We start from the raw sequence: 10,222 nt of genomic DNA on the forward strand, positions 1-10,222 counted from the left end.
CAGTTGATTTCTAGTTTCAAAGCATTATGATCATAGGATATGGTTGGTATGATTTCAACCCTCTTATATTTGTTGAGGCTATTTCTGTGTCCCAGTATGTGGCTGATTCTTGAGAATGTTTCATATGCACTAGAGAAGAATGTATAAGCAGCTGCTTTGGGATGGAAGGCTCTGTATACGTTAATTATGTCCAGTTGGTCTAATGTGTCATTTAAGGATGTTATTTCTTTATTGATTTTCTGTTTGGATGATCTGTGTATATCTGACAGTGGAGTATTTAGGTCCCCTACTACGATAATGTTTTGGTCTGCTTCTCCCTTTAGTTCTGTTAGTAATTGCTTTACATATTTCTGGGCTCCCTGATTGGGAGCATAGATATTAATAAGTGTTATGTCTTCTTGGTGCATGATTCCCTTTATCATTATGAAGTATCCCTCAGTATCTTTCTTTACTTTTTTCATTTTAAAGTCTGTTTTGTCTGATATTAGTACTGCTAGTCCCGCTTTTTCTCTGAATGCCATTTGCTTGAAAATTCAACTTCTACCCTTTCACTTTGAGTCTATGTTTGTCTTTGGAGCTGAGATTTGTCTCCTGGAGGCAGCATATGATTGGGTTTTGTGTTTTGATCCATTCTGCAACTCAGCCTTTTTGGTGAGTTCAGTCCATTTACATTAGGATGATTATTGAAATATGAAGTCTTATAGCCATTTTATCTTTTACTTTCTGGTAGCTCGGTATTTCCATTGCTTCCTTGTCCTTGTGTTTCTGTTTTCTTTATTTTGGTTGGCTTTTGTGGGTTTTGCCTCTGGTTCTTCTTGTTTCATGTTATATTTTTGGTTCTGAATCTTGGGTGTGTGGTTACCATTACAAATATGAAAAGGATAGTTATATATATACAGTCTATTTTCTTCTGCACGTGCCTTATCTCCATTCCCTTTTGCGAATTTGGATCTTTGAATTCTCTCCTTTTCAGTCATTGTTGTCTCAATTTGTCCCTATGTATGCTGAACGTTCATTACTATCTTGTTATAACAATTCACTTCTTATTATTTAAACTATAATGCTCTGCTCTTACTAAGGGTTGCACTCCTCTGCTTCTATTTATCTGATAGTCACTTTACTCCTAATTATGTATTTTTGTTGTTATTTTGTTTTAGGTGAGCTGACCGCTTTCAGTATTTCCTATAGTGCAAGCCTCGTAGTGAATTTCCTCATTTTTTGTATGTCTGGAAAGGTCTTGATTTCTCCTTTATATCTAAAAGAGGGCTTAGCTGGATACATTATTCTAGGCTGGTAGTTTCTTTCACTTAATAGTTTAATTATTTGGTTCCTTTCCTTTCTGGCTTGTAAGGTCTGTGCTGAGAAGTCTGATGATAATCTAATGGGTTTCCCTTTATACGTTACCATTTTCTTCTTCCTGGCTGCCTTAAGAATTCTAGCTTTGTTGTTGATTTTTGATAACTTTAATACAGTGCGTCTTGGTGAAGGCCTTTTTGGGTTGATATAATTGGGTGTTCTGTTGACTTCTTGAATTCCAAGCTCCAGCTCATTCTTTAACTTTGGGAAATTCTCGTCTGCTATTTGTCTGAAATTGCATTGTAGTCTCTGCTCCTTTTCCTCACCTTTGGTAATGCCCATTATTCTTATATTTCCTCTCTGGATGGTATCAGCTAGTTCTTGTATTTCTATTTCATTATTTTTCATTCTTTGGTTTCTCTCTTCTTCCTTCTGATTTATTTCTAGATTTCTGTCTTCGATATCACTGATCTTTTCCTCCATTTGGTCGACTCTATTTCCCAGGCTTGCTATTTCATTTTTCAACACTTGCAGTGTGTTCTTCATCTCCAGAATATCTATTTTGTTCTTCTTGAGGGTTTCATACTCCTTGCTCTGCTCGTCTAGTTGTTTCTTCAATTCCTGAAATTGTTGCTATGATTCATTTTGGATCTCACTGAATTTTTTTAGAAGTACCATCCTGAATTCTCTGTCATTGAAGTCACATATTTCTTCTGTCTGTAAGCTTATTTTCTGGAGATTTTTTCTCCTTCTTTCTGAGATGCCTTGTCATCTTGGTTGTTCATGGTGTTTAATGGACTACTTCTCTGGGCATTAATGGAAGTTTATTCTGTTGTTTTTCCAGATAGAAGATTTATTAAATAAAGGTCTCACTTTAGCTTGCTGCAAAGAAGGCGCTCTTCTTTTGGTTTCCAGTAGGTGGCGTCTAAGCCCCTTGGATCCCTAGCAGTTTCGGTAGTGTTTACTCAGACTTCCCGGGGGCTCCGCAGTGATGGGTCTTGGAGGGTATACGGGGAGGGGCCCTCTGGGTTTGGGGTTGGAGGCTGCGGCTCATCCTCGGTTTTGTAACCTCTGCCAGCAAAAATCAACTGTTGTTCCTCTGTGGTCTCGCCCCACTTCTCTGCTTTCTGCCCTGAATACTGGGCCCTCTGGTTGGCTGCGTACAAGACCCCGCACTTCCAGGCAGAGTTGTTCAGGGAAGTCGCTGTGCCTTCACCCCTCCCGCTCCTCCTACAGGGAGCTCCAGCAGCTGCGAGAGGGAGCTTCTTTATTACTCCCAGTCCACCACCCAACACCTGGGTTCTGACCTATGGTAGCTCTTATGCACAGATCCCTCACTCAGACGTGCTGGTGTGTAGTTCGGGTGTTTTTTGTTGAGTTTTAGATGTTCAGCTTATTGTTCTTTCAAGGGAGTGATCTAGGGACGTCTCTCACTCCGCCATGTTTCTGCCAAATCCTCTCAAACTTTTTTATTGCCTTTTAAAATCTTTGCAGATCATTGCCTGTCAGGGGGCATGATGACTTTAAATTGTTCTTTGCTATGTGAACAGTATGAAATGACACAGACCCAGACTAATCAATTTCTTTTATTTGTCATCTCCTGCACATTTTATTTCTTTCCTATTTTTAAGAGCATGTTCTATTGTTTCCTCTCCTAGATCCTTAATTAGCTCCCTTATACTCTTCTGTTTCCTGGGCTTTTTACCCCAATTTTTCTTTCCTGACTAAAAATGAAATTTTAATTTTTTGAAATACAATCATCTAAAAAGTGATTATTGGAATATATCTCATTTTGTCAGTTTATTATTTCTGAGATATAGTCCATTAGCAGCAGAGACTAGCTAAATGAGTGTAATGTAAAAGAGATTAAAAAAAAAACATGGAAATCCTTGTTTAGCTTCATTTGTGTTCGTTAGAACTTTGTCCATGCCATCAGCACTGCAGATGAAGTTTTTTATAGCTGTTTTATCTCTGTGACAGAGTGCATCCTTCCTCTAGCTGTTGCCACGAAGTTGTATTATATATTTCAACTTTGTGAAAGTGTGAGATTAATGATTTTTTATCGGGATCAATATAGAATATGTATATATGAAAATTTTTCAATATAAATTAAGTAATTGGGAATGGATAAAAATAATGTGTTTCTTGATTTAGGGAGACAATATATATTATATTTGATAATATACTCTCATATTGTTAACATTATATGTTGATTTGTATTTCTTGATCCTCAGTGAAAAAAAATTGTGAAAACTTGACATTTGTGTGATTATAGATGATTTGCTTCTAAATCACATACTTTTACTATACTAAGGAAAGCATTTATTTTATTTTTAAATTTTCTTCAGTGAACCTTGGCGTGTATATAAAGAACATGTTTATTTTTTAAAATTAGTGAAAATTTCTCATTAGAATTTTTCATTAGAATTTGCTGTGACATATGTCCTAAGTTAGTTGATTACTTTAGAAATTATAATAAAGGGGCAATGTTGGCAATCTAAAATTCAATCCAAAAAGGAGTGTACTAACATGACCAGTTTTGAAAGAAAATTCCTATACCGTTTGTACAGTTAAAAGGTGAAAATATTCATCTATCTTTATATCATTTTATATAATGTGGGAATGTGCGAAGAATTGTTTTGTGATGCTACTAAAACTCTTATAGTTTTTATTATCAGTTTGGGCAAAATTCTAGAAAATTGAATATTTGGATTATTTCTATTTAGGTTTAATATCTTTACACAAATGTAAAAATATATTTACATGCATATTTTTAGGTAGAAGAAATGATCATTGGTATAAACTATATTTAGGTTCTCTTTGAATGAAGTGTGCCTAGTGGGATATAGTAACTATGTAGTGTTTATGTTCCTTTTAACCAATTTCGTTGTTTGTTATATCTGTGTACATATTTTTTTCCTCAAGTCTGTGTTTATATAAACAAATATGGAAATGTTGGCCCTTACCTGGATCAGAAGAAAATCGAGCAGCTGCCTGACCACTATGGCCCGGGCCCCGTGAATGTGGTACTCCGGCGGACTGTGCAGGCCTGTGTGGATTGTGCCATTGACAGTAAGACCGTTTTTGGATTCCTTAAGCCAGATGATCGTGGAGGAGAAGTGATAACTGGTATGTTCATCTAATCCTTTATTCAGCTTTCTTTTCCAAATTTGATTTTAGGTTCAGAGAAGGCAGGCGTTTTATGATGTATAGATTCTTTTATAATATTTCTAGTCTATTAGCCATTTATAATATTGGAATTTTTATTATATTGATAGAATATTTATAATAATTTTATGTTTATAGAATTTTAACCCATCTTGGAAAGTTTAACTTTACTTTCAAAATAAATGATGTTAGAGTAATACTGTAAATTGAGGTAAAGAGTACAGATTTTTTTCCCTTTTATATGCTGTATTAAGCTCACTATAGACACAGTACATTGGTTGATAATATATTTTAATTTTTTTAGAAAACAGACTGATAGATAAGCTCTAAATAAAAATTTTACTCAAGAAGTGATTAAGAGATAATTAACAGCTTTCATGATTTTGTGATCAGATACTACAACATTTGTACCCATGTAATGTTTGGAATAGTAGAAAATGTTATAGACTAGTGGGTTTCTATTGTTTATTTTATGAATGTTTTTAAATGATAATGCTTTTACAAATACAGGCTATTATGTTCTCTGTATCTGAGTTTGTTTCTGTTTTGTTTATTTTGTTCTTTATATTCTACATGTAAATGAAATCATATGGCATTTGTCTTTCTCTGGCTGACTTACTAAGCTATTGTGTTTTAATGAGGGGAACTTTTTAAATTTAGGATTATCCTTTATAAATAACAAAAAACAAGTTAGAGTTATATTACATTTCCTAAATTGATGGCTTTTTTGTTGATATTGTAGTTCTCATCTTTCTATGATATAACTCTGACATCTTTTTTCTCCCAATAGCCTTCTTTGATGGGGAAACTCATTCTGTCCACCTCCCTCCAGTGAACAGTGCATCATTTGCCCTTCGCTTTCTTGAGACCTTTTGCCACACCCTGAATTGTGATAACCTTTTGAGTAGCCAGCCTTTTAGCGCTTTCAGAGGTAATACTCATAGTACTGCAGAGCATGATCAAAGTCAGTCAGGTAAGAGAAAATATAAAATTTTATACTATGCTTCTATTTTATATTACATTTCATATTAAGTTGAGAATCCTGTGTAATTCAGTTTTTCCTTCAAAGTAAACATTTTAGCCACAATGGTAATTAGACATATATATGTATGTATATAATATACAGTTGTTTTTGTTCATTCAAAGTGGGAAAGTAATTTCTTGTATTCATAATGAACTTTAGAATCAAAACCTGAAAGATTTCATTGGGATTTGATTTTCATGTTTAGCATCTTTTCATGTGCTTATTGGCTACTTGTGTCTTTGGAGAACTATCTAGTCAAACCCTTTGCCCATTTTTAATTGGGTTCTTTGTCTTTTTATTATATATAAATTGAGTTTTAGGAGTTCTATATCTCATACAGTTTGCATATATTTTCTCGCATTCTGTAGGTTGTCTTTTCACTTTCTTGATGGTGTCCTTTGAAGCACAAAAGTGTTTAATTATGATGAAGTCTGATTTATCTATTTTTTCTTTTGTTTCTTGTACTTTTGTTGCCATATCTAAGGAAATATTGCTTTAATATAAGTTCACTAAGATTTGCTCCTATGTTTTCTCCTAAGAATTTTATAGTTTTAGCTATTATGTTTAGGCCATTGATCTAATTGGAATTAATTTTTGTTTTTGTTTTGACACAACGTTTACTTTATACAGTTAGTTGAAAGTACTTTTACTTGTATGTGACTTTATAAATTATCAGTACAGTCCCCTTATCCATGGTTTCATTTACCCATGGTCAGCTGTGGTCCAGAAACATTAAATAGGAAATTCCAGAAATCAACAATTCATGAGTTTTAAATTGTATACCATTTTCAGTAGTGTAATGAAATCTCACTTTATCCTGCTTGGGATGTGAATCATCTCTTTGTCCAGCATGATCACACTGTATATCCTACCTGCCCATTACTCACTTAGTAGCCATCTCAGTTATCAGGTTGACTGACATGGTATCATAGTGCTTGTGTCCAAGGAACCCTTATAGTAGCCTAACACTACGTCATAATTCCTACGTCATTCATCTCACTTCATCTCATCACATAGGCATTGTACCATCTCATTTCATCACAAGAAGAGGAGGTAAGTACAGTACAGTAAGATATTTTGAGAGAGACCGTATTCACACAACTTTTATTAGTCTATTGTTATAATTGTTCTAGTAACTTTTTAGTTATTATTGTTAATATCTTACTATGCCTAATTTACAAATTAAAGTTTATCACAGGTATGTATGTATGTATAGGGAAATCATAGTATGTATAGGCTTTGGTACTATCTATGGTTTCAGGCATCTACTGGGAGTCTTGGAACGTATCTCTCACAGATAAGGGAAGATTGCTGTACTGTCTAGTGTTCTTTCATTACAACTTGAAGGTCTCCCTTTAGTGTGGGAAATTTCCTATTTTCTTTTTTTTTAAAGCTTAGTTTTGCTAGATATAGAATTCTTGATTGACCATCTTTTTGTTTCAGTGATTTGAATGTGTTGTCCCACTTCCTTTTAGCCTCTGTAGTTTGTAGTCAGTTGCTAATCTTATTGAAGATCCCTTTGAGTTTGTCTTATTTGGGGAATGTTGAGCTTTTTGGATATGCGTATTAATGCTTTTTATCAAATTTGAGAAGCTGCTAGCCATTATTTCTTCAAATAATCTATCTGCCCCTTTTCTCTCATTCTGAGACTCACTCATTGTGTATATTTTGGTATTCTTGATGGTGTCCCACCAGTCTCTGACATCTGTTATTTTTTCTCATTCTTTTTTCTTTCTGTTCTTCAAACTATGTAATCTCAATTGACCTTTCTTTAAATTTGCCGATTCTTTCTTCTGCTAGTTCACATTTGATCTTGGGACCCTCTAATGAATTTTTCATTTCACTTATACTTTTTAACTCCTGAATTTCTTTTTGTTTCTTTTTTATTGCTTTATTGATAGTTTCTATTTGGTAAAACCTTGTTCTCACACTTTCCTTTAGTTCATTAGACATGATTTTTTTTTTAGTTGTTTGAACTTATATAAAATAGCTTATTTAAAGTCTGTCTTGTGCTCGCTTCGGCAGCACATATACTAAAGTCTATCTAGTAAGTCTAGTGTTTGGGCTTCTTCAAAGTCAGTTTCTATTGACTATTTTTTACCCCTGTGTATAGGCCCCATATTGCTGTATCTTTGCATGTATTCCAATTTTTTAAATTGAAAACTTAGCTTTTTAAAATGATATAATGCAGCAACTCTAATAATCAGATTCCTTCCTCATCCCTAGGGTTTGTTTAGTTGCTGCTGATGCTGTTTGCTTGTTTAATGACTTTTCTGGACTAATTTAATGACTTTTCTTAGGCTGATTTTGTCATGTGTGGCCACTGAAGTCTTCTCAGTTAGCTTAATGATCAGCTAATGATTGAACAGAGATTTACTTAAATGTCTGGAACTGGTATGTCTCCCAGCCCTTGCCAAGGGATTCTGTGTGTGTTGGGACTTAACCTTAAACACTCCAGGAGGCAGTTTTATAAGTCTCTGTGTAGAGCCTCAAGGTCAACAAGAAATGAAAGATTAAGGCCTTCTCTGGACTTCCTGAGCATGCATAAGGCCTTCTAGATTCCCAGGAATATCTCACTGCTTTTAAGAGTCCTTGAATGGACATCTCAATCCCCAGTTTTCCCTTTTAAGCTTTTTGGTCCACTTCTTGTCAGCCCTAACTGGTAATACTGCCTTTGTCAGCTTTGATGTTAAATAATTGCCACTGAGTATTTGTTTCTTTGTTTTGTTTTTTTGACCAATGCCTTGGAGATAGGGCTGTTCAGATAGAGCAGGCTTTGATTCAGGTCAAAGAAAACAAGTCCTCAGAGTAGAGCTTTTCAGTTATCTGCAAGATTGGTCAAATAATGATAGTTCTATGTGGATGGGGGTTTTGAAGAGCTCTAAATACATTGCGCCCCCTCCAGTGACTAACAGGCTACTGGTTTTCATAGCTACTATAGTTGTGAAGGTGTTGGTTTGCAAGGCTGCCGCAAAACTGGGATGAAAAAGATGGTTAATACCACAGCTAAAAAGCTAAAATGCCACAGAATTTGCTGTTCTTTCTCACATTCAGTCGTTTTTCTTGACTAAGTGCATTTTGGATTGTTGTGAACCTTTATAATGTATAGAGTTTTGAAGAAGTTATTTTTGCCAGTGTTTTCATTATTTTTATGAAGGAGCAGGTTTTCAGAAGTCCTTAATCAGTCATTCTAGGAGTACCTCTCTATGATGACTTTAAATTATTTGACTTTTTCTGGTTATCTGTGCATGAATAGTTTCATGCCTAAGCTTAGTATAATACCCAGAAGCAGAAATCAAGAGTCAATTTTATGTTTGTATTAGCCCCAGATAGTAGACCATACACCAGCCTCATAAACTTTTCATACAGAAAGCATTAGAATAGTACAAGTAAAAGATAATTACTTTTTCTGATCTTACTAAGATTCTGAGGTAAATATCTATAGAAAACTATACTTTAGTATTTCAGTTTTCTAAATCATTAAATGAGTATGAAAAAAGTCAATTATTTCTTTTCTTAGAATTTAAATATTCTAATTGTAGAAATATTTGTCATTCACTGAACTATGTTTTGCCTGTTGGTTTTATAATCCATTTTTAAAAATAAAATCAAGTGGTAAGAGCTCTCTTAGGCCTGTTAGTTATCAGCTAGTAACTGGATGGCTAAAGGTTGCTCATCAGATGATTTTGAGGGGCATGCCTGGCTCCCAGCCATTTTGAACCAGATGAAGTTTAACTTTGGTACTTTTTTAAAATTTATTTTTATTATGGTAACATTGGTTAACAAAATCCAGTAAGTTTCAGGTATATGATTCAATAATAAGGCAGATATATATTGTATTGTATATTCACCGCCCATAGTTAAATTTCTTTGTATCACCACATATTTGACCCCTTTTACCACATCTACCTCTTCCCTCCCCCTCCTCCCTCTGGTAACCACTAGTCTTGTCTATATCCTTGAGTCTCTGTTTGTGCTGTTTCTTTGATGCTTTTAGGTTTATATCGCACATATAAGTGATATCATGTGGTTTTCAACTTTTTCTGTCTGGCTTATTTCACTTAGCATGATTATCTCAAGGTCCATCCATGGTGTTACAAATGGCAGGATTTCATCTCTTCTTATAGCTGAGTGATATTCCATTGTATATACGTACCACAGCTTCTTTAGCCAATCATCGATCGTTGGTTACTTCAGTTGCTTCCATGTCCTGGCCACTGTGAATAATGCTGCTATGAATATCGGTGCGCAATTATCTTTTTGGATATGAGTTTTCAAGTCTTTGGGGTAGATACCGAGAAGAGGGATTGTTAGGTCATATAGAAATTCTATTTTTAGTTTTTTGAGGAACCTCCATACTGTTTTCCATAGTGGCTGTACCAATTTGCAGTCCCACCAGCAGTGTATTTGAGGGTTCCTTTTAGTCTGCATCCTCTCCAACATTTGTTATTACTTGTCCTATTGATAGTAGCTATTCTAACAAGTGTAAGATGGTATCTTATCATGGTTTTGATTTGCATTTTTCTAATAGCTAGCGATGTTGAGCATCTTTTCATATATTTGTTGGCCATTTGTATGTCCTCTAGGAAGAAGTGTCTGTTCAGGTCCTCTCCCCAGTTTTTGATTGGGTCATTTGCTTTTTTGTTGTTATTGAGTGGTATGAGTTCTTTGTACATTTTGGCTCTTATTGGAAGCATTGCTTACAAATTTATTTTCCCATTAGGATTGTTGTCT

At 34.7% G+C, this 10,222-nt stretch overlaps 1 protein-coding gene across 1 annotated transcript in view; it reads left to right on the forward strand.

The window, feature by feature from the left end:
- The window catches only part of SCML2 (Scm polycomb group protein like 2), a 69,089-nt gene that overhangs the window by 50,884 nt on the left and 7,983 nt on the right, over positions 1-10,222 (forward strand). The window contains exons 9-10 of the mRNA XM_006911681.3: positions 4,222-4,425; positions 5,255-5,437. Of these exons, the coding sequence (XP_006911743.1) occupies positions 4,222-4,425; positions 5,255-5,437 (387 nt within the window). The remainder of the gene's footprint in view (positions 1-4,221; positions 4,426-5,254; positions 5,438-10,222) is intronic.

The sequence above is a fragment of the Pteropus alecto genome, unplaced genomic scaffold (assembly GCF_000325575.1).
Source record: "Pteropus alecto unplaced genomic scaffold, ASM32557v1 scaffold23, whole genome shotgun sequence".
NCBI lineage: Eukaryota > Metazoa > Chordata > Mammalia > Chiroptera > Pteropodidae > Pteropus > Pteropus alecto.